General features: G+C 50.1%; 1 protein-coding gene across 1 annotated transcript in view; it reads right to left on the bottom strand.

Annotated features, from left to right (window-relative positions):
- Positions 1 to 9,396: 9,396 nt before the first annotated feature.
- rhobtb1 (Rho related BTB domain containing 1) overlaps positions 9,397 to 24,688 on the bottom strand; it is a 167,782-nt gene continuing 152,490 nt past the window's right edge. Inside the window, 6 exon segments of the mRNA XM_072478830.1 lie at positions 9,397 to 10,763; positions 12,812 to 12,917; positions 16,267 to 16,325; positions 16,328 to 16,354; positions 18,356 to 18,379; positions 18,382 to 18,505. Coding sequence (XP_072334931.1) covers positions 10,597 to 10,763; positions 12,812 to 12,917; positions 16,267 to 16,325; positions 16,328 to 16,354; positions 18,356 to 18,379; positions 18,382 to 18,505 — 507 coding nt within the window. The 3' untranslated portion in view covers positions 9,397 to 10,596.

Here is a 24,688-nt window from a genome sequence, read left to right as displayed (position 1 = left end):
AAAGGTGGAGGAAGAGTTGGTGGAGGGGGTGGGAGCCCCGATCGGGATTGTAGAGGGATTGGAGGCTATGCAGTCAGGCAAGGCCCTGGGACCGGGCGACTACCCAGTGAAATGTTGCAAGATGTTTTCTGGGATGCTGGGCCAGCTGCTGGTGAGGGCATTTAATGAGGCCAGGGAATGGGGCGACCTTCCCCCAACAATGTCGCAGGCTTCGATATCATTGATCCTGAAGCGGGAGAAGGACCCAGAGCAATGTGGGTCATACAGACCAATCTCCCTACTGAATGTTGATGCCAAGTTGTTGGCCAAAATTCTGGCCTTGAGGACTGTGTTCCGGGGTTGATAGGGGAAGACCAGACTGGGTTTGTGAAAGGCAGGCAGCTAACGGCCAATGTTAGAAGACTCTTGAATGTGATCATGATGCCCTCCGAGGGGAGGGAGGCAGAGATGGTGGTCGCTATGGACGCGAAGAAGGCCTTTGACAGGGTGGAATGGAATTATTTGTGGGAGGCCTTGGGATGGTTTGGGTTTGTGCTGGGCTTTATTGACTGGGTGTGGTTGCTGTACCAGGCACTGGTGGCGAGCGTGCGGACGAACCGGCTGAGTTCGGAAAACTTTAGACTGCACCGGGGGACAAGGCAAGGGATGTCCCCTCTCCCTAATTACACTCCCCACCTTAATTACACTCCGGGCATGATTCTCTGGCTTGGTTGTGCTCTTGCTCAAGTGAAACGAGGCTGGTGAATAACAGGAAAGGCCGAAAATGAGAACCGGACCAGGTGCCAAACAGTTTGCGATGCAACTAGCCTGCTCCCGTAGGCGAAATCTGGATCTCCCGCGGGAAAAAAACAATTATCACCGCTTAAGCCCTATTTCCATATAATTAATGGAGCCACCCCATATCCAACAGCTTCAAGTGGTTCATCGGCTTTCTCAGCAAGTAGTCATGCTGGCGCCGATTAGTACTCCTTTTTTAAAACGTGAACCAGGCGGAAGAGCTTCTGTGGGGAGCCGAGGAACCCTCTTTGCTCACAGGCAAAGAGCATTGGGAAGCTCAGTGGGGAGGGGGCGACCCTCCGCAGGGTTGGACCACCATGGTAGGTGTGGGGGAGCACTGGGGGGCAACCAAGTGCAGCACCATGCCAATCCCTGGAATATGTGTACCTGGTCCAGGGCAACCCTGCCACTGCCCATCTGTCCCACTGACCAGCCATAACCCCCACCGACTGCCGAGGCCTCTGGCTGTGCAGCTGAAGGCTATTGATGAGGGAATTGGCAATCGCGATCAAACGAGCAGTTCACACAACCCAAGTGGGCTCCTGTTGTTGGACGGGCAGTGTAGCACGTGGATGCCATTGCCTAGCATCCCAATCAGAACGTGATGCCTGAACATTGTGCCTGAACACTGCGGGAGACAACGAAACACACGCAGCAGCCAACATCCGAATACCCAGGGGATGGGACACAGCTCCGGGGATACTGGAGGGTGGGTGAGTGCAACGGGGAGGGAACCAGCGCCCAGTCCAGATGATGAGTGGGTGTCCGGGAGCCAGGATCTAGGGTCCAGTGAGGCCCCCCCCCCCCCCGCTGCAGCCGGGTATACCTGAGCAGGGCATTCCGGGTTTTGGGGGGAAATCGATGGTAGAATGGAGGTTCCCGGGGTGGGAGCCACTGCTGTTTGTCAGTCTAGCATCCTCTCCCAATGGCCAGAACTTCCCCTAGTGGTGCTGCTGCTAGGCCTTGCAGGCAGACACTAGCAGTGTCTGCAGATTCTCAAAGCAGCGGACCCTGTGCCAGATCCCGCCCCACACACAGAGGATCCGGCCTCCCATTAGACCAGAGGGGAGGTCCAGTATGTACAGGCATCGCTGGTCTTTTGAACAGATGATGGACAGCGAGTGCTGCAGGAGACTCTGCTTCAACATGGAGACGGTTCGGCACTTATGCCATGTCCTCAGACTTGGTACCGCATGGAGGAGGAGGACACCCGCTCCCAGTGGCTGTCAAGGTCATTGCAGCTCTGAACTTTTATGCCTCAGGATCATTCCTGGGCTTAAGCGGGGACCTGTGTGACATTTTGCAGGCCACAGCCTACCGACAGGTAATGGATGCCATTTGCTCAGGTGGAAAACTATAGCAACTTTGACATGGACCAAGCCCAACAGGATGCCCGGGCAGCAGGATTCTCTACCATTGCCGGAATGCCAGAGGTCCAGAAATTGTGGATGGCACACATGTTGCCATGCTCACCGGGCCATCTGGAAGTGCCCTACATCAAAAGGGGTTCCACTCCCTGAATATACAGATTATGTACGACCATCACTTGAAGATCATGCATGTGTGTGCACGCTTCCTGGGGAGTGTCCATGATAGCTACAACCTAGGGCAGTCAGTCATCCACTCTATCCTTGGCCACCCCCATCACCTCCAGGGCCTGGTCCTCTAAGGTGGTGAGGATTCCCAAGTCCAGCACGCCTCTGTCAGTCTGGGCCCTCCCCTGATGATTGTACAAGAGTTTCTATTCCAGAGACACAGAGGACATTGTACGTGGTTCACAGTGGTGCGGGGGGGGGGGGGGGGGGGGGGGTGGGGGGGGGTGGATGTTCGTGCAAAGGTGGAAAGGTCTCGGGTGGAGGCGTTGGTGTCAACTCACCCATGCTACCCGGTGTAGATCGTTTAACTTCTCACGGCACTGGCCTCCTGGCCAGGACCACATCGAGGGGCCTTGCCAGGTCCGCATCACCGAATGTTGGGCCGGTCGTCTCAGCATTATGGCTGCAAGCTGACTGGCGTTGGCTGTGCAAAAGCTGTTTTAAGTGCTGCTTGATCTTCTTAGCAAGGGACTGCCGAGCACGGTCCCACCGAATTGACTAGCAAGCCTTCATTTGCGGCGAGAAGCCCATGAAGCCTCGTTCAGTGGACCAATTAACGTTGAATAGTGTTGCCGACCTTACTGGGCTGAGCACTGGGAAGCTCATTGTCGTTCCTGCTCGCTACCACACTTCAAAATCTTTCAGAGAATTGGGCCCTCTGTCAAACTGCATTTTTGGTCACATTCTAATATTTGCTTATGTACCTCAGTGTCAAATTTGTTTAATGTTCCTATGAAGCAACTGGAGTTGCTTTCCTACCTTGAAGGTATTACATAAATGTAAGTTGTTGTTTTGGAACAATGATAGCATTGCAGAAGTTTGTAAGTGTGTTTTGTACCAATAATGCTCTGAAATCTGGGCTGGCATTCAGTCTCACCAAGAATTTGCGATTTATCAAGCAATTGTTCTGTATCCATCTTTTAAGATTATTCAACCATTGCTTTGCGACCCATGTGAATATTTATATTTTTTTGAACTGTAGTTTTTTAAAAGACTGAAGGGTATTGTCAGCTCACAATTTATCATATTTTGGTTGCTTTTAACAGTTTCTCAGTTTTCAAAGAACAAAGAAATGTACAGCACAGGAACAGGCCCTTCGGCCCTCCAAGCCCGTGCCGACCATGCTGCCCGACTAAACTACAATCTTCTACACTTCCTGGGTCCGTATCCCTCTATTCCCATCCTATTCATGTATTTGTCAAGATGCCCCTTAAATGTCACTATCGTCCCTGCTTCCACCACCTCCTCCGGTAGCAAGTTCCAGGCACCCACTACCCTCTGCGTAAAAAAACTTGCCTCGTACATCTACTCTAAACCTTGCCCCTCTCACCTTAAACCTATGCCCCTGAATAATTGACCCCTCTACCCCGGGGAAAAGCCTCTGACTATCCACTCTGTCTATGCCCCTCATAATTTTGTAGACCTCTATCAGGTCTCCCCTCAACCTCCTTCGTTCCAGTGAGAACAAACCGAGTTTATTCAATCGCTCCTCATAGCTAATGCCCTCCATACCAGGCAACATTCTGGTAAATCTCTTCTGCACCCTCTCTAACGCCTCCACATCCTTCTGGTAGTGTGGCGACCAGAATTGAACACTATACTCCAAGTGTGGCCTAACTAAGGTTCTATACAGCTGCAACATGACTTGCCAATTCTTATACTCAATGCCCCGGCCAATGAAGGCAAGCATACCGTATGCCTTCTCCACCTGTGTTGCCCCTTTCAATGACCTGTGGACCTGTACTCCTAGATCTCTTTGACTTTCAATACTCTGGAGGGTTCTACCATTCACTGTATATTCCCTACCTGCATTAGACCTTCCAAAATGCATTACCTCACATTTGTCCGGATTAAACTCCATCTGCCATCTTTCCACCCAAGTCTCCAAACAATCTAAATCCGGCTGTATCCTCTGACAGTCCTCATCGCTATCCGCAATTCCACCAACCTTTGTGTCGTCTGCAAACTTACTAATCAGACCAGTTACATTTTCCTCCAAATCATTTATATATACTACAAAGAGCAAAGGTCCCAGCACTGATTCCTGTGGAACACCACTGGTCACAGCCCTCCAATTAGAAAAGCACCCTTCCATTGCTACTCTCTGCCTTCTATGACCTAGCCAGTTCTGTATCCACCTTGCCAGCTCACCCCTGATCCCGTGTGACTTCACCTTTTGTACTAGTCTACCATGAGGGACCTTGTCAAAGTCCTTACTGAAGTCCATATAGACAACATCCACTGCCCTACCTACATCAATCATCTTAGTGACCTCCTCGAAAAACTCTATCAAGTTAGTGAGACACGACCTCCCCTTCACAAAACCATGCTGCCTCTCACTAATACGTCCATTTGCTTCCAAATGGGAGTAGATCCCGTCTCGAAGAATTCTCTCCAGTAATTTCCCTACCACTGAAGTAAGGCTCATCGGCCTGTAGTTCCCTGGATTATCCTTGCTACCCTTCTTAAACAGAGGAACAACATTGGCTATTCTCCAGTCCTCCGGGACATCCCCTGAAGACAGTGAGGATCCAAAGATTTCTGTCAAGGCCTCAGCAATTTCCTCTCCAGCCTCCTTCAGTATTCTGGGGTAGATCCCATCAGGCCCTGGGGACTTATCTACCTTAATATTTTTTAAGACACCCAACACCTCGTCTTTTTGGATCTCAATGTGACCCAGGCTATCTACACACCCTTCTCCAGACTCAACATCTACCAATTTCTTCTCTTTGGTGAATACTGATGCAAAGTATTAATTTAGTACCTCGCCCATTTCCTCTGGCTCCACACATAGATTCCCTTGCCTATCCTTCAGTGGGCCAACCCTTTCCCTGGCTACCCTCTTGCTTTTTATGTACGTGTAAAAAGCCTTGGGATTTTCCTTAACCCTATTTGCCAATGACTTTTTGTGACCCCTTCTAGCCCTCCTGACTCCTTGCTTAAGTTCCTTCCTACTTTCCTTATATTCCACGCGGGCTTCGTCTGTTCCCAGCCTTTTAGCCCTGACAAATGCCTCCTTTTTCTTTTTGACGAGGCCTACAATATCTCTCGTTATCCAAGGTTCCCGAAAATTGCCGTATTTATCCTTCTTCCTCACAGGAACATGCCGGTCCTGAATTCCTTTCAACTGACACTTGAAAGCCTCCCACATGTCAGATGTTGATTTGCCCTCAAACATCCGCCCCCAATCTATGTTCTTCAGTTCCCGCCTAATATTGTTATAATTAGCCTTCCCCCAATTTAGCACATTCATCCTAGGACCACTCTTATCCTTGTCCACCAGTACTTTAAAACTTACTGAATTGTGGTCACTGTTACCAAAATGCTCCCCTACTGAAACATCTACCACCTGGCCGGGCTCATTCCCCAATACCAGGTCCAGTACCGCCCCTTCCCTAGTTGGACTGTCTACATATTGTTTTAAGAAGCCCTCCTGGATGCTCCTTACAAACTCCGCCCCTTCTAAGCCCCTGGCACTAAGTGAGACCCAGTCAATATTGGGGAAGTTGAAGTCTCCCATCACCACAACCCTGTTGTTTTTACTCTTTCCCAAAATCTGTCTACCTATCTGCTCCTCTATCTCCCGCTGGCTGTTGGGAGGCCTGTAGTAAACCCCCAACATTGTGACTGCACCTTTCTTATTCCTGATCTCTACCCATATAGCCTCACTGCCCTCTGAGGTGTCCTCCCGCAGTACAGCTGTGATATTCTCCCGAACCAGTAGCGCAACTCCGCCTCCCCTTTTACATCCCCCTCTATCCTGCCTGAAACATCTAAATCCTGGAACGTTTAGCTGCCAATCCTGCCCTTCCCTCAACCAGGTCTCTGTAATGGCAACGACATCATAGTTCCAAGTACTAATCCAAGCTCTAAGTTCATCTGCCTTACCCGTAATACTTCTTGCATTAAAACATATGCACTTCAGGCCACCAGACCCGGTGTTCAACAACTTCTCCCTGTCTGCTCTGCCTCAGAGCCACACTGTCCCTTTTCCCTAGTTCTCCCTCAATGCTCTCACCTTCTGACCTATTGCTCCCGTGCCCACCCCCTGCCATACTAGTTTAAACCCTCCCGTGTGACACTAGCAAACCTCGCGGCCAGGATATTTATGCCTCTCCGGTTTAGATGCAACCCGTCCTTCTTATATAGGTCACACCTGCCCTGGAAGAGTTCCCAGTGGTCCAGATAACGGAAACCCTCCCTCCTACACCAGCTGTTTAGCCACGTGTTTAGCTGCTCTATCTTCCTATTTCTAGCCTCACTGGCACGTGGCACAGGGAGTAATCCCGAGATTACAACCCTCTAGGTCCTGTCTTTTAACTTTCTGCCTAGCTCCCTGAACTCCTGCTGCAGGACCTCATGCCCCTTCCTGCCTATGTCGTTAGTACCAATATGTACAACGACCTCTGCCTGTTTGGAGGCATCCTGGACCCTGGCACCAGGGAGGCAACATACCATCCTGGAGTCTCTTTCATGTCCACAGAAGTACCTATCTGTGCCCCTGACTATAGAGTCCCCTATTACTATTGCTCTTCTGCGCTTTGACCCTCCCTTCTGAACATCAGAGCCAGCCGTGGTGCCACTGCTCTGGCTGCTGCTGTTTTCCCCTGATAGGCTATCCCCCCCCCCGACAGTATCCAAAGGGGTATACCTGTTCGAGAGGGGGACAACCACAGGGGATTCCTGCACTGACTGCCTGCCCTTTCTGGTGGTCACCCATTTCTCTGCCTGCACCTTGGGTGTGACCACATTTACATAACTGCGATCTATGACGCTTTCCGCCACCTGCATGCTCCTAAGTGCATCCAATTGCTGCTCCAACCGAACCATGCGGTCTGTGAGGAGCTCCAGTTGGGTGCACTTTCTGCAGATGAAGCCATCTGGGACGCTGGAAGCCTCCCGGGCCTGCCACATCTCACAGTCAGAGCACTGCACCCCTCTAACTGACATTGCGTCAATTAATTAAAATTTAAATTTAAAAACATTTTTTTTTTTTTTTTTTTTAAATATTTTTTTTTTAATTTCAAAGTTACTGTTAACTATCTGTTTCCTAGCACCAGATTTCTAATAGAAATGTGAAAGCTAAATACAGTACTCTCCGATCTCTGGCTTAGATACCCCTCTAAATTATAATTAAGTAATTATGTTTAATTAGTTACCAATGCTTAATTTTTTTAATTTAGTGTAGATTCCCAACCAGCCACTCAGGCCACAGCTTTTCTGTGATGTCACTTCAGTTTCCCCCCCCCCGACACACACAATTTGAAAAAGGTATAAAAGTAAAAATGAGTAAAAATCACTTAATTACCTTCTGACTGTCTTAGATGTTCTCAGGTTCTCTCCCTGACAGAGACTGCTCCTCCACCTCCGAACCTTGACCTGCACAATGCTAATAATATAATATAATAATAATATAATATGGCACTTGCCTCACACCAATGGGTCTTATTATTAGGTTAGAGGAGGAGGGCGGGTGGGAGACACTACACGTGTAGTGTCTCGGGTTTCCTCTCCACCAGAATTTATTGGTGGGGGGGGGGGGGGGGGGGGGGGGGGGGGGTCTTCCCAGAAGTCCGCGGGTCGAAAAAAATAAAACAGAAAAGTGTTTTTTTAAAAGGATAAACTTACCTCCCAGAAATCACTTGCGCACCGCTCCCGCTGAAATCTATTGGCCTGTTCCTGTGAAGGTAAGTGTTTTTAAAGGATAAACTTACCTCCCAGAAATCACTTGTGCACCGCTCCCGCTGAAATCGACTGGCCTGTTCCTGGGAAGGTAAGTGTTTTTAAAGGATAAACCTACCTCCCAGAAATCACTTGCGCACTTTTCACCCACCGTATCCTGAAAGTGCTGACTTTCTGCTGGGGCACTGGTCCGATGGAGGTCAAGGACCATCTCCTACCTCATACAAAATTATTTATTTCTATAAGCCAGGCAGAGGGGGTGTTCGGGGTACTGATCCCAAACTCTCCCTTCCCTTAAACCAAATGTAGTAGCCCTTGGCTACAAACATGGAACACAGCAAAAACCAAAGAGAAAATCCAGCACTGCATGAACCAGTTCCACGGTTTCTAGGACGGTTTCTATTACTTGTTATTGTTTATTCTGGGAACTCTGTAGTTTTTCCTGCTTGTTTCAGGGAGACCCAAAGTCTTGAAACCCACTGTGCTGGGATGGATTACTAGGGGATGTTGCTGGGAACGCCAAGAGTCTCTGGTCTAATTTTTAAATAGCCTAAGGGAAGACAGTTTTAAAGTCTGGCATTTGTATATTCACACAATTGTTCTTGCCCATGTGAGAAATTATTAAAATTACAAAGAATCCAACACCAGCCCTTTCTATCCTCAGGTGGATGTAAAAACAATGTCATGGCACTATTTGAAGAACACCGTTACCCTGCCAACGTTTTCCCTTCAATCAACACCACCAAAACAAGATTACACCATTTACCTCATTGTTGATTGCATGACCTTGATGTAAATATACTGGCTGCTGCATTTCCCTCTGTACAACAGTGACTATACTTCAAAAATACCTCATTGACTAAAGCACTTTTGGGATGTCTTCCAGGTCACAAGAGGCACATGTTCCTTTTCATTGTAGCATATTTTACATCCATCAGATTGTGCTAACTAGTTATAAAATACTTTAGTTGAGAAGCCTGTTTACATATAGACTACAGTGCTGCCTCATAGTGCCAGGGACCCAGGATCGATTCTGACTTTGGGTGACTGTGCAGAGTTTGCATATTCTCCCAGTGTCTGCGTGGGTTTCCTCCGGGTGCTCCGCTTTCCTCCCCAGTTTAAAGATTGGCCATGCTAAATTGTACCTTTGTGTCCAAAGGTTAGGAATAGGGTGGGGAGTGGGCCTAGTTAGGGTGCTATTTCAGAGGGTCTGCAGACTCAATGGGCCGAATGGACTCCTTCTGCACTGTAGGAATTCTATAACTGACAGAACAAATGCTACTTTTGTTCAATATACCTTATGTATATAGTAAGGAAACTATAATAGAAAAACAGACTAGTCTTTTGAAAAAAGTGTTATTATTTCACATTACAATTTTACCATGATGCAGTCACATTTATTGAACTTTATTGATGCAACAAAAAAAAAAAGAAAGGTAATGAGCACAAAGGTAGAAGGCTAAAGAAACTGTAGCCAAGTGAACCAGCCACTTGGTTTCAGGAGCTGACAGTCGCAGTAAATTGACGGTACTGAAATATAATTACATGCAGAAAGTTTTGGCAAAAAAAGGATTGAACATAACTTTAGTACATTAACTAGAAACAGAAAAGTCTGCAAAAACTCCGATGATCAGGCAGCACCTGTGGACTGAGAAACAGAGTTAAGTCTTAGGTCAATGATATTTCAAATCGATGAAAGGGTTTGGTGGTAAGTCATTGACTTGAAATGTTAACTCTGTTTCTCTCTTCACTAATGCTGTCTGGCTTGCTAAGCATTTCCCACATTTTTGATTTTTATTCAGATTTCCAGCATCCACAGAATTTTGCTTTTGTTTTAATACATTACTTTCCCACGGCTCAAAATAATCCAATTGAAACAATCGCTAACACTTCAAAACTTTTCTGTTAAATAACACCTAGCTTCAGTTTTATTTTTGTAAGCTAACATTTGGGTATACAGTGACTATGCAGTAATAATGACAACGATAGTGAGATAAAACAGCGTGACTGGAAAGATACATTGAGAGCAGCGAACTGCTCCTAGTTACTTGTGTGTTTAGGTCCATATAGAAGTAAGTCACCTCTTTTCATGGATTAGTTACTAAGCCCTTCTATTTATACAAGTTCCCTAAAATCTAAAATACTTCTTTGATTCTACTTTGGTTACAACAAAGGTATATAGCCAACACCGGTACAAAAATAATTAAATATTTTATTTTGAATTAAAATGCAACAGTGTCAATTCTTTTTACCAACAAAAGAAATGTCACTGTTGACAGGTGATCTATATTAAAAGTCTTTTAAACTAATCTATAGGCACCACATGGGACCAGTTTGTTACAGCAAGCATTTGTTTTTTTTTGGACAAGAGGGTTGTGCTTCAAACGCAACAATGATTGTTTAAATGCACATGGCAGATCATCCCAAGACAGCCATTTTTAATTTTTTTTTTACAGTAAACAGAATTAAGACAAGTATGTTTTTAATCTACCTAATAATGCACAGGATGTTCTGGTTGATTGCTAGAGTTGGTTTCGAGGTTTTAGGCAACTGCAGAATGGTGCCAGAAGCACCACCTGCGTTTTGAATGATGCTTGTGAAGAGCAACCTCATCCTTCTCGCGTTCTTTTTTCACTCGCTGGTAATGATCCTCTTCTTTAAGGTACCACACAGGTGGCCAACGGTGCTTTTCAAAATACTCTTGGTTTTCTAATAATTAAAACAATAAGTTTTGAATCTGAACAGTTCCTCTGTAAATACAAGATTCCTATATTCTAGAACATGCAAATCAATTTAAAGGATTTAAAGAACAAGTTTTTAGCCAAGCTGATGAGAATGCAAATCAAAAGAACAACTTTAACTAGTGTAACCCGTCGCAGCTTTTGCACAGAAGAATTACTGGAAGCTAGAACATTGACCACATAATCTAGGTTGAACAACAGTGTTGTAAAAATCCTGCAAAGTAATAAACTTGGAAGGACAGAATAGCTGTGGCACAGGAGGTGGCCATTCAGCCTGTTGTGTTCTCTGCAACAGCAACTCACCTTGTCCCACAGCCCTGCCCTTTCCCTAATAAAATACACCCCTGCCCTTTCCCTGTAGCCCAGAATTTTTCCTCTTCAGCAATATTACAATTCTCGTTTAAAAGCCACAATTCTCCTTTAAAAGCCACAATTAAATCAGACTCCACCACACTCAGGCAGTGCATTTCAGATCTAAACCATTTGCTGCGTAAAACGGAGGAAAATTCAACACGTTTAGGTTCCTTCTTTACTAACTACTGTTAATTCAGCCAATTCTTGCTCAAAACATTGAATTATCCAGTAGTACTAATGAAGCAGGTTTAATGAATAAGCACAAGAGGCAAGTTTTGTTTAGCAATTCTGACTGCCAAAGGTGGTGAAGGAGGCCTCTACAGTTGAATTTACAGAAAACAATGAAATCCTGTTAAACAATGCAACAAGTCTATAGTGTACATTAGATTGTTGATATATACACATTGACCAGCAAAATAAAGATAATCTCCAAGGTAACCATTCAAAGACTCATAAAATGATCTTTTGCAGGTGCTTCTGGCACGTTCAGCTACCATGTAATTAAAACATTCAATCAAATAAACAGGAATCCACTATAGGAAGATACAGCTGCCTGCTTAACCAAGAGAATCTTTCCTATTTACTGTTCAGCAGTAAAAGTATGAGTACTGCCTGGTTTCAAGTTCGCGAAAACAAATGTGATAGTGATACTTGTCCACTGGATTTTACAGCCAAGTTGTGACTTTGTGCAGGAACTTTGAAACATTTATCAGCTGATTGTTATTAGTCATGCTGGGAATTACTTCACACAAAAGATATTGTTACCCTACTTAAGTTCTCCCCTCATTCTGTGAACTATTGTTTAGAAAACAGCTTTAAACCATCTGCCAGAGTGGTTCTTGGGCACAGTTCTGCAAGGTGCAAGAGAGAGGTCCAGAATAACAAACTGATTAGTGTGGAAAACAGTAGTCCAAACTTGTGCAGGTTAGGTGGATTGGCTATGCTAAATTGGCTCTAGGTGAGGTTACAGGGATAGTATGGGGCTTGGATTTAGGTGCTCTTTCAGAGGGTGGGTGCAAACTCGATGGGTCAAATGGCCTCTTTCTGCACTGTAGAGATTCTATGATTCTAAGGGAACTGGCTCCAGAGGGAGTTAAAGGGGTAGGTGACACTGGGTATCGTGACTAGTCTGTTGAAGGCACGTGGAAGTGAATAGCTGTGGGGTAACCTGCCACTCTATGACTACTGTGACATAAAGTGAGCTGACAGGTTAATGTAATTCTTGAGATGACCACATTTTCCCTGTGAATGTTTCACTTGCATCAAGATACACTTATCCAATTTCAATCATTGCAGATCAGTGGCAACACATGCAATGTATAGCACATATGCGATGCAGATCCCTGTGAACCTAGTCCAACATTGTGCTGTCGCAATCTCAGATGTGCTGGAAAATGTTGAAATTACCATCCAGGCTGTAACAATCTGCCATGAGCCATCATCTTGATTCTCAATGGGAATTATGCGCTGTAACTTTGGCCATTTAGTTAATTGTTTATATCATCTTCACACAAGACCAGATTTTTTTTTCCTATCAGTCTGACTTGGATTCACATTCAGCCCCCAGAGATTGGAGAAGGGATTACTAATCATACTGCATTACCATGTTTCTAAATTTAATTAATGGTCTGAGTAAACCAGAGTAAATGTTTGGTTTCTTACCAGGAGATATTGCCTTTATCTCTTTCCTGAACTTGCAGCAAACATTGTTGTAGCTTGTACAGATGTGATGCAAACACCAAGCTGCCAGCTGATGTGCATTATGAAACTACAAGTATAGAGGATGGAGAAAGAGTTTTTTTTAAGATTAGCTACATGTAATATATAGGATACCTATATAAAAATTCCTATTGTGCTTATATCAGAAATGTGAATGGCCTGCAAGTGTCACAGGTGAATTACAGGAGGTGTTGACGTAAATGATAGTCACCTCTCTGTTGCTGCATGTATGTCTTTCTATAGCTACCATTGATGAGAACGTAATAGGAGGCCTCGTGGCACAGTGGTAGTGCCCCTACCGTTGGCCAGAAGCTCCGGGTTCAAGTCCACTCCAGGACTTGTTGGCCACGGAAGGAGCGTCAACGCAGTTCAATGGGCTGATAATCAGCTCGGAAATCCTTCCACCACTTCCCCCATTTACCCAAAAAGAAAAAAAAAAGCAGGATATGGGTGTGGTGATATGCTAACAACAACTGCTTGCATCCGGTACCCCCCCCCCCTCCCGCTGACGATTAATTCTCCGCAAAGGAGTCAATGAATGGTTGCCACCTCCGGACGAACCCTAACAACGACCCTCTCAAGGCGAACTTTATTTTCTCTAAGCCCAGGAAACTCGCCATTTCTGACAGCCAGGCTTCCGACTTCGGGGGCTTTGAGTCCCTCCAAGCTAGAAGTATCTGTCTCCGGGCTACCAGGGAAGACGTCGGCCTCTTTCTCCCCCTGGACTTCTGGGGCCTCTGAAACCCCAAAAATCGCCATCTCTGGACTCATTGCCACCCTCGTGTTCAGTACTCTAGACGTGACGTCCTCGAACCCCTGCCAGTATCTCCTAAGTTTTGGACAAGCCCAAAACATGTGGTCTTGGTCTGCCAGTCCTCTCAGACACTTTACACACCTGTCCTCTACGACGAAGAATCTGCTCATCCGGGACACGGTCATGTGGGCCCGGTGGACGACCTTAAATTGAATCAGGCCAAGCCTGGCACATGTTGCAGTCCCAGTAACCCTGCTCAGCGCGTCCGCCCACAGGCCTTCCTCAATCTTCCCTCCCAACTCCTCCTCCCATTTATGCCTCAGCTCCTCGGTCTGCGTCTCCTCCGCCCCCATGAGCTACTTGTAAATATCCGAGACACTTCCCCACCCATCCTCTGGACACTACCCTATCTTGGATCCCCCTGAGTGGCAAGAGTGGAAAAGATGGCACCTGCCTACACAAAAAGTCCCGTACCTGAATATACCGGAATTCATTCCCCCTCGTCAACCCAAACTTGGTCTCCAGCGCCCTCAAGCTAGGGAAGCTCCCTTCCAAAAACAAATCTCCCATCCGCTCAATCCCCGCCCTCCGCCATATCCGAAACCCCCCGTCCAACCTCCCAGGGGCAAATCGATGGTTGTCACATAACGGGGACCAAACCGATGCTCCCGTTGCTCCCACGTGCCTCCTCCACTGTCCCCGTTTCCGAAGGGCCGCCACCACTACAGGACTGGTGGAGAAGCGCGGTGGCGGGAACGGCAGAGGCACCGTCACCAACGCCCCCAGACTGGTGCCCCTGCATGAGGCTGCATCAACCCCCTCCCAAGCTGACCCTCCCCCCACCACCCACTTCCTTATCATGGCTATGTCAGCCGCTCAATAATAGTTGCTGAAATTCGGCAGTGCAAGCCCCCCTTCCCCCCGGTTCCGCTCGAGCATCATCCTCTTCACTCATGGGGACCTGCCCATCCATACAAAGCCCCAAATGATCTTGCTTACCCTCTTAAAAAAGGAACATGGAATGAAAATGGGGAGACACTGGAACACGAATAAGAATCTAGGGAGGACCGTCATTTTAACTATCTGTACTCTCCCAGCTAACGACAGCGGGAGCGCATCCCACCTCCAGAACTCCCCTCGCATTTGATCTACCAACCGGGCCAGGTTCAGCTTGTGTAGTCGACCCCAATTCCGCGCCACGTGTATTCCCAGGTACCTGAAACTGTCCCCAACTAACCGGAACGGCAGCTCCCCCAGCCGGTCCCCTTGGCCCCTCTGTCTGACTGCTTTTAAAACTCATTGCCCTAGAAACTCCTAGTCAGTTGTCTCATTTGAAGTGTGGCACTGCAGGGCTTCCACCTGGCAGCTGCCCCAGAATATCTCAAGAAGGATAGGAACTTTGACATAAAAAGAGGTAAGCACCCTTGCTAATTGGATACGGTCAGGGTGGTGGTGGGAGGAGCTGGTAAGCAGCAGAGGGAGCACCTTACTGTTCTGTCAGATGTGTGCAAGCTATGGCTTTCTTCTAAGCTTTAAAAACTCAGGTCATCAGTTTCCACTTTATTTAAGGCAATCATATATTGGAAAATCAAATTGCAAGCCCCACTTGCACTTTATGTGTGGCACCAGATATATTAAACTGGTGCAGGATTGGAGGCACTGACAGAACTTCTACTGAATGACACCATTCCGGTTTCTTCCAATAACATTAGACCACGAGAGCGGGGAAAATGGGGTGGGTAATGAGCCTGCCTTTTCCCCCTCATCCACTAATCAAACCCTGATGTTCTGAAGGAGTTCCCCAAGCAAAAGACTGCTGGTCTTTAAAAATATCAAGGCCGCTGTCACGAAAGTAACATGCAATTAAAAGGACAGAACGTGGAGGACTGTTACATACTTTTTTTCCAGGACTTTGACAACCCAGAACGATTTACACTCATGATGTAGTCACTAGTATAAGAAACATGGCAACCAAATTGTGCACAGAAAGATCCCACATATTCAATGCGATAATGCCAGATTTTCTATTTAGTGATACAAAAACAGAAACTACTGGTCTAATTTATCTCAGCAGGTCTGACAGGATCTGCGGACAGAGAGAGAGAAGGGTGCTAATGTTTCAAGTCTGGGTGACTCATTGTCGAAGCTGGTTTAGTGATGCTTGTTGAGGGCCAAGTGCTTGCAAATGGGATTAGGTAGGCAGGTCAGTTTTTAGTGTGCTGGTTCAAACCTGATGGGCCGAAGGGCCTTTTCTGCACTATTATTCTGTGACACATTTTAATCGTGAAAGTGTGGGGAACTTCCTGCTTTTCTTCAAAATAGAGCCGTGGCATATTTTACATCAACTGGAAGGGGCAAGGGTGTTCTTAGTTTAACACATCATCTGAAGCACAGCCATTGTAACAGTGGTGCACTCCCTCAGTATAGCACTGCCCACTAGATTCAGCATAGTAATACACACATTGCAAAAAATCCAATGGAGTGTTATTTTGCCAGCTAATGGTATTAAGAAACAGTCCAAGAAGGGATTGTTAGACTTGTATCATAAATTGTTTCTTACTGGCTTACATACCAATTCATGAGACACTTATGCTAGCCATCAGTCTAAAGTATATTAATGTATATCATTAAGGAAATGACCTACTTGGGCAAGTTCCAGGTACGTCAACACTTCCCCATCAATATCATCACCTTCTTTACTGCTTTCAACAACTCCTGCACAGCATATTGTTCTGTAAAGGATCAATATATACCATTACGTAACAAGGAAATAGAAAACAAACCAAAATTACTCGTAAATTATGATCAGTTACAATTTACTTTTCATCAAAATAATCTGGAATGCTCCCATCTGGCACATGATATTAGAGAAATTAATTTGGTTCTGAATTGTTCCCGAAATTTTCAGGACTAAATGTCGAAGTAAGACCTAATAGAAGCTGGCCTTATTTGCTTTATCCACAAGGCATTCAGCTTTATTTGCTTTACCCACAAAGCAGGGCAGCACGGTAGCACAAATGGATAGCTTCACAGCGAAAGGGTCCAAGGTTTGATTCCCTGCTGGGTCACTGTGCGGAGTCTGCACGTTCTCCCCGTGTCTGCGTGGGTTTCCTCCCACAGTCCAAAGACGTGCAGGTTAGGTGGATTGGCCATGCTAAATTGCCCTTAGTGGCCAAAAAGGTTAGGAGGGGTTATTGGGTTACGGGGATAGGGTGGAAGTGAGGGCTTAATGTGGGTCGGTGCAGACTAGATGGGCCGAATGGCCTCCTTCTGCACTGTATGTTCTATGTTCTTTCCAAATCACTGAAAGATTATTAAGGCCACGGGACTTAAGTCATGCCTTGTGAAAAGGTAGTGATCTTGTAATTTTCTAAAATTAAGTATAATACCATGGGTGGAATTAACATTTGGTTCGGGATAATTTTGCTTTGGATAAACTGGGGTTACTGGATTATTTCCATTGAGCTCAAAATTCAATGACAAAATTATTCCTGCTAAGTTTCAACATAGTGATGATATAGAGAAAAGGAGGTGGGCATTAAATCATGTAAATTCAACTCCATAATTGTGTTCCAAGTGCCCTGCAAATCACAAAAGCATTTGTGAAAGATTCATGAAAAAATTGGTCGGAGGAATAAGATGGCCATGCTTTGCTTTGAACAATAAGCTTCTAAACAGAGTAGCAGTACAAAGGAATGTAGGGTTTAAAAATTCAGAAATCAGTAAAAATAGCAACACAGATTAACAAAACATAAAGGATGCAAACAAAGCATTGGTTTCACTTCTAGAGTAGAATTCAAAAGCAGAGAAGTTATGTTATACTTCCGTGGGATCTTGGCTAGATCATACATAAAGTACTGTGCATACCGGTGTCCACATTATAAAAAAGATAGAGGAAACGCAGAAAGTGCATAAATCTTGAAAATGTTTTTTTACATGGATGATACCAAAAAAAAGTGAACCACGCAAGACTCTTTTCTCTTAGAGAAGAATGCAAAGTGAGCTGGAAGTGGTCTTTAAATTATGAAGGGGGTTCAATAAAGAGACAATGTGTATGCAGAGTCCAAAACTGGGACTGATAACTAAGATGGCCACCAATTAATGCAATAAAGAATTCCGGAGAGAGCTCTATACTCCCGGACAGTGTTGACAGCGTCAAATTCATGGCCACGACGGAATCACTGAGGCAAATAACTCATGCATTTAAGGTTGGCTGGATTAGAGGTTACATTACTGCAATATTGAAAGAATTGCAATAACACAGTAATAAGGGGTGGAATTTAATGCCCCTGCCTTTACTTATAGCCTTCCCTGGGGAGGGTTCCATAATTCATGGGGCGAGGTCCCTTAGCTGGTCAGTTGAGTGCCGCCTATAGGTGATGCAGGACTGCTGCTGTTTCCTCCAGTTGGTGAACGAGACTCTCTCCCCTCTCCTCGCCCTCCTCCCCATCGGCAAGATTAAATTCCACCCAAGTGTTCTATTCACCAGAGAACCACTCTCCTCTCTCATTTTCAGATGGAAGCTGATCCGAGGTTCTTCTTGTTATACATTGACAATTGATATCAAACAAAGCAAAATAATTTCTTCAAATTTGAGATTCTGGGTGCAATATTTTATGATACAGTGTTTAATTTTCATTTGGAAGACTATTGGTAAAGTATTTGTTTTTCGAGCCAGGATTATTTGTTGTCTGATATGTTACATGGCCTCATGTCCCTTCTTTACCACTGACCTGTCAGAGCCACAAAACGTGGAAGCACAGCCTGTTTGCCAGGACAATCAGCTCAATTGGGTCAAGTGTTGAATTGAATGAGAATTGGCTGGTGTACAGATACTCCAGAACTGCCTGCATACAAGCCTTGCTTGTGGTGGGGAAGTAAACCTGTAAGTAAAGACAAAGTACTATTATATGACCAAACCTTGCTCTTAAACACTATATAATATATTCATGATTAATAAAATTAAGTATTAATATAAGATTGCAATTCTGTGTCTAAATTGTGATTTAAAATATTTAAATCTAAATTTGGATGATAAGAGACCATCATAAATCTATTCTGTTCCATGAAATATTTAAGACTCCTGCTTTATTGCATTTACCAAATTGGTTTCATTTGATACAATAAGTAGTAATTACTAATGTTTGCAAAACAAGAAAGGAAGTTAGGTGGCGCGATTCTCCACTCCCACGCCGAAGTGGGCGCGCCGTCGTGAACGCGGTCGAGGTTCACGACGGCGCAAAACGGCCCCCGATCCCGACCGATTCAGGGGCCCGAAAATGGGCTAGGATCGGGGCCGCGGGAACCTTGGGGGGGGCATGCCGCGAAGGCCGCGTCGGTCACCCGCGCGACGCCCCGAATGGACGCAGCGCTGCGTCATAAATTGCGCGATCTGCGCACAGAGGACCCGGAGGAGGAACAGAGGAGATGGCTGAGTCCCGAAGAGCCGCACCGAGGTTCCGGGACACGGACCTGGACACCCTGGTTGGATGAGGTGGAGCGGAGAAGGGACACCCCTCTGCCCAAGACGTGGGCATCGCCAGCCATCCAGCGCGGTGAGGCGCGGCTGGCGGGAGGTGGGGCACCGCAGTCAGTGCTGTGGGGCAGACCCCCCGGACGGGGGAGTAGTGCCGCAAGAAGCTGCACGACCTCACCCGGGCTGCCAGGGTAAGTGCCATGAGGGTGCCCCCAGGAGGGGGTTCTCCGGTCCTGCACCCCCTAACTGTTCACGAGCAGAGGGCCCTGGACCTCGCTGGGGGATCCGCCACCCGGGAGGGTCGCACCATGCCAGGTCAGAGGCGCAGAAGCAAGTGAGAGAACCCTGCATGTCCTCGTCCACCCCCAACCCGTCATCGCCCCCCCTCACACTCTGGCCACTGCACCCCCGATCCCATCCCCCCTCACACTCTGGCCACTGCACCCCGATCCCAGCCCCCCTCACACTCTGGCCACTGCACCCCGGATCCCATCCCCTCTCACACTCACTCTGGCCACTGCACCCCCGATCCTCATCCCCTCTCACACTCTGGCCACTGCCTCCCCGATCCCATCCCCCCTCACACTCTGGCCACTGCACCCCCGATCCCATCCCCCCTCACACTGTGCACCCACCACCACCATACACCCCACAACCGTGTTTAACGAACCCAGAATCTTTTATGTTCCCCAGGGCCATCCGCCGAACCTTCAGGGACGTCTCACCCAGGAAGCAGCGCAACACCGCCCACCGCAACTGCACCCAGGGACGCACACCAGAGGTTGGCAGTTGGTTGGACAGGAGGGCAGACCTCACAGTCTGGGACACAGGACCGGGCCGCTGAGACCACCGGGACAGACATTAGTCAGGGGCACAGGGTGGACAGTAATGCCAAAGCCCACATCATGGCCACACACCCGCTGGATCAAACTCAAGATGACATGGCCCGCATGGAGCTTGCGCCGGGCCATGAGGGGGACCAGTACACACCAGACTTCTGGACGATGATGACCTCGAGCTTGCGGCACTGCTGTCTCCCACACCGTTCACCATCGCAGAGACACTCACCTCGGTTGGGCATATAAGTGCTGAGGCTCCGGGTCACTGTCTAGTGCGCACCCACAGCCGAGCCGGTACAGCAGTTGGAGTTTTTAACAGCCGAGGGGCTGGACAGTCGGAGGGCAGTCCAGGCCCCAGCAACCCAGCTGCCACCCAGACGGTTCCCGGGTTCCTGGATGTAATTGACCCACCCGGACAACCAATGCGTGTGGACACCCAGGGACTGAGTAACGGGATGAGGGCCATCTTCCAGGACCTGCACACGCAGCTGGAGGAGTCTATCCGCGTCCAGGAGCAGGGAGTGGTCCCGCTCATCGCAGCCACCCAGGTCGTCACCACACGGGTGGCGTCCGCGGTGGAGGCAATGTGTGAAGGGGTTTCGGCCATGGGTCAGGTTCTGCAAGGCGTTGGGCTTCACGTGCACGCGTCATCCATGGCCCAGGAGCGGGCTGCCCTCCCACAGGTAGCCGTGCGCCAGAGCCAACATGACCATTGCCGCCGCTCTCCGGGCCCTGGCTGAGTCTCACCATGCCATGGCCCGGTCCCAGCAAGCGATGGCTCAGTCCCATCAGTCGGTCGCGGAGAGCATTGACCGCCTGCCGCACGTGATGGATGGCGTCGCGCACTCACAGGTCGAGATCGCACAGACCTTGGCAGGAATGTGGCATTCCCTGGGCCCCGTCTTGGCGAACATTCGGACCGTGGTCGATACCGCGGCAGGCCTCCAGGACTGGCAGCGCCAGGTGTCGGGGGTGCGACGGGGCATGTCTCAGAGCGCATCTCCGTCCCACAGTGAGGCCCGGGGGTCACCGGGCTCCCCGAGGATGAGGAGATTCTGGGGCCCGTCCCAGTAGCTCCATCAAGGGATGTCCCCGGCACACTCGGCCTCCCCCGTTCCGTCCCTGGCGCATTTGGTGGGGAGCAGGCAGGTCAGGGTGGCACCACGCCATCCAGCACGCCCGCAGAGCAGCCTGGCCCATCGAAGCCGGGCCGCCCCAGGAAACATGTGCCGACGGGGAGCCATGTCGAAGGGCGTGATTCACAAGCAGTCCACCTCCACTCCTGCTGTACCGTCTGGGAAACACACCTAGGCGTAGTGGTAGGGCCCGTTAAGGCAAAGTCGTTAGGCACGTAAGAAGTTGGCACGGGTGCAGGGCACAGTCTAGTTGTAGTGGGTAGGGCACCTATGTTTACCACACAAATAAATGCACTGTTAAATCTGACTTGTAAGACTGTGTGCTGTGTCCGTTGCCAGGGGGCTCGTGAGGGTGCCCGAATGGCGTAGTGGTATACGAGCCGTTCAAGGTCTGTTCCGGGATGTGCTGACCCTCCCCCCCCGCCCCCCATAATCGGACACTGTTGTCCTCGGTACACCCGATGCCAGCCACCCCACGGGCATGTGGTGAAATGTCCGTCACGAAGGCTGTGAGCACCGGAGTGCATGGTTCAGCTATAGCCATTAGTCAGACCTCGGCTGGTGAATCTGAGCACACAGCTCATTGCAGAGCGGGCTGTCATCATTCAACATGGCACTGATCACACCCGCTTACCCAATCATCAATGTTGTGCAATCCGTAGTGCCGCAGTGGTAAGGTGATGTGGAATTGTTGCCGTGAACGCGGTGTGCGGGGGCGGTAGGGGGCGCTGTGTGGTGCCCATGTACAGGAGTGACGGTGCAAGTGGCAGTGTTCAGCGAATCCCACCCCCACAGTGCGTGAACCGTGCGGCCACCAACGCGTCACGTGCCCGCTGTCCGTGGCGGTGCCGTCGCGCAGGCCTCCTGGGCGTAACAATCAGCCGGGCAGTGTCTGCGTCCTGCGCCCCTCCCCCCCCCCCCCTGATGCGCCCCATCATCCTCATCCTCCGCATCCCTCCTCTTCCCCATCCCCCTCGTTTGCGTTGGCTCTGGTGCCGTCGGGTCCTCCCTCCGGCTCCTCCACCAGGTCATCTCCCCTCTGCATGGCAATGTTGTGCAGCGCACAGCAGACCACAACTATGCGACCGACCCTGTCGGGTTGGTACTGCAGGGCCCCTCCTGATCGGTCCAGTCATCTGAAGCGCATCTTCAGCAGCCCGAAGCACCGCTCCACCACACCCCTGGTTGCTGCATGTGCCTCGTTGTGTAGGCTCTCCGCGTTGGTGTGAGGCCTCCGTATTGGCGTCAGCAGCCATGACCTCAATGGATAGCCCTTGTCGCCCAGCAACCAGCCCCTCAGCCGGGGGGGGGCATCCATCGAACATTGCGGGGGATGAACGACTGTGCCAGAATGTAGGCGTCATGCACACTGCCGGGGTACTTTGCACACACGTGCATGATCTTCCTGTGGGGGTCGCACACCACCTGAATGTTCATGGAGAATGCACCCTTTCTGTTCATGAACATGTCCCTGCTGTCTGCAGGCGGGCGCATGGGGACGTGCACACCATCGATGACACCCTGGGCCATCGGTATCCCGGCCACCTTGGCGAATCCACGTGACCGTGCTTCCTGCTGTGCTCGGTCCTCGGGGAATTGAATGTACCTGTCCGCGATGGCATACAAGGCGTCGGTGACGGCCCTGATGCACCTGTGGACCGATGCCTGTGATATCCCGGATAGGTCCCCGCTCGGCGCCTTGAAGGAACCGGTCGCATAGAGGTTTAGGGCCACCGTCACCTTGACGGAGACTGGTATCGCGTGTCCTCCTCCCATTCCACGTGGTGCGAGGTGCGTCACGAGCTGGCATATATGTGCGACCGTCTCCCTGCTGAACCGTAGTCTCCTCCTGCATGTGATGTCCGTTAGGGCCTCGAACAACATTCTGTCACGGTACACCCTCGGCCTTGCTGGACGCCTGTGGCGCCCTGGCAGCACCATCAGTGGATCCTCCTGCTCCACCTGCTCCTCCTCGTCCTCGTCCTGCCCCCCCCCCAGCACTTCCTCTGCATTCCTCGCCGTCAGGCGGTCAATGTTCCCCTCGGCATCCCCCTGTACATTCGGGTCCTGAGCGCCTGCGGCCTGCGTGTCGACGACGGGCCACTCCGCGGCCGTCCCCTCTGCTGCACCGGCGACCGCTGCATCTGCAGCCACTGTGGGCTGTCCGACTCTATGCTGCCGGATGGCAAACTCCAGAACTGCGGCTCCAACCATGGCAGTGAACATCGCTGTCTGGTTGGCATACATGGTGACCTGCAGGAGGGTGGTGGGGGGCAGAGAAACGATATGTTACACGGAGGTTCTTCCACACCTCGTCAGCCGGGCTGCATGGGACACCTGTGTGCCCCGGTGGCCTGGTCGCGCTGCAGACACACAGCCAGTCTAACACCTGGTCACTTTCTGCGCCCAACGGTCAGTTCACACCGTACTGCTCACCAGTGTGCCACTCTCCTGTGCGCATCAGCCACACGCACCCTGCGGCCGTGTCCTCGTCACCGTCCCGCCATATCAGGGCGGCTGACCTGTGGCATCCGCGGATGGACGATACCATCCACACTCTCCCTCACCCCCCTCCCACCTGCATGCCGCTCCCTCACCCCCCCCTCCCACCTGCACACTCTCCCACCCCCCCTCCCACCTGCACGCTCTCCCACCCCCCCTCCCACCTGCACACTCTCCCACCCCCCCCCACCTGCACACTCTCCCGCAACCCCCCTCCCACCTGCACGCTCTCCCACACCCCCTCACTCCCACCTAAACGCTCTCCCACACCCCCCCCCACCTGCACACTCTCCCACACCCCCCCCACCTGCACACTCTCCCACACCCCCCCCCCCACGCACCTGCACTCTCCCGCACCCCCCTCCCACCTGCACGCTCTCCCACACACACCCCTCCCACCTGCACGCTCTCCCACCCCCCCTCCCACCAGCACGCTCTCCCCCTCCCCACCTGCACGCTCTCCCACCCCCCCCCCTCCCACCTGCATGCTCTCCCACCCCCCTCCCACCTGCACACTCTCCCACACCCCCCCCCACCTGCACGCTCTCCCACACCCCCACCCCCCTCCCACCTGCACACTCTCCCACCCCCCCTCCCACCTGCACGCTCTCCCCCACCCCCCTTCCACCTGCACGCTCTCCCACACCCCCTCACTCCCACCTAAACGCTCTCCCACACCCCCCCCTCCCACCTGCACACTCTCCCACACCCCCCCCACCTGCACACTCTCCCGCACCCCCCTCCCACCTGCACGCTCTCCCACACACCCCCCCTCCCACCTGCACGCTCTCCCCACCCCCCCTCCCACCGGCACGCTCTCCCCCCCCCCTCCCACCTGCACGCTCTCCCACCCCCCCCTCCCACCTGCACGCTCTCCCACCCCCCCCTCCCACCTGCACACTCTCCCACACCCCCCCCGACCTGCACGCTCTCCCCCACCCCCCTCCCACCTGCACGCTCTCCCACCCGCCTCCCACCTGCATGCTCTCCCACACCCCGCCCCCCTCCCACCTGCACGCTCTCCCACGCCCCCACCCCCTCCCACCTGCACACTCTCCCACACCCCCCCCCACCTGCACACTCTCCCGCACCCTCCCTCCCACCTGCACACTC

Source organism: Scyliorhinus torazame, chromosome 16 (genome assembly GCF_047496885.1).
Source record: "Scyliorhinus torazame isolate Kashiwa2021f chromosome 16, sScyTor2.1, whole genome shotgun sequence".
Lineage (NCBI taxonomy): Eukaryota > Metazoa > Chordata > Chondrichthyes > Carcharhiniformes > Scyliorhinidae > Scyliorhinus > Scyliorhinus torazame.
Note: the sequence above shows the minus strand (reverse complement) of the source record. Positions and strands in the feature narration are given on the sequence as shown.